This window comes from Penaeus monodon, chromosome 15 (assembly GCF_015228065.2).
Source record: "Penaeus monodon isolate SGIC_2016 chromosome 15, NSTDA_Pmon_1, whole genome shotgun sequence".
NCBI classification, from domain to species: domain Eukaryota; kingdom Metazoa; phylum Arthropoda; class Malacostraca; order Decapoda; family Penaeidae; genus Penaeus; species Penaeus monodon.
Window position 1 is genome coordinate 32,160,271 of NC_051400.1, and position 202 is coordinate 32,160,472.

At 64.4% G+C, this 202-nt stretch overlaps 1 protein-coding gene across 1 annotated transcript in view; it reads left to right on the plus strand.

Annotated features, from left to right (window-relative positions):
• The window catches only part of LOC119582332, an 18,638-nt gene that overhangs the window by 12,065 nt on the left and 6,371 nt on the right, over positions 1-202 (plus strand). Inside the window, exon 11 of the mRNA XM_037930546.1 lies at positions 3-193. Within this exon, the coding sequence (XP_037786474.1) occupies positions 3-193 (191 nt within the window). The remainder of the gene's footprint in view (positions 1-2; positions 194-202) is intronic.

The window sequence follows — 202 nt, forward strand, 5'->3', positions numbered from 1 at the left end:
AGACTCGGGTGGAACGATGACGGCATCTTCGCCCCGGACGCCGACATCCTCGAGTCTCTGGGCGTCTCCGGCTTCGTCTACTTCGCCAGCGTGATGGTCGGGCCCTCGCAGAACGCCAGCTTCAACGTCAGCGCCGTCGGCCACGCGATCCCGGAAGGAAGCTACGCCGTCTGCAAGCTTCACGGCATTCTGGGTGAGGACT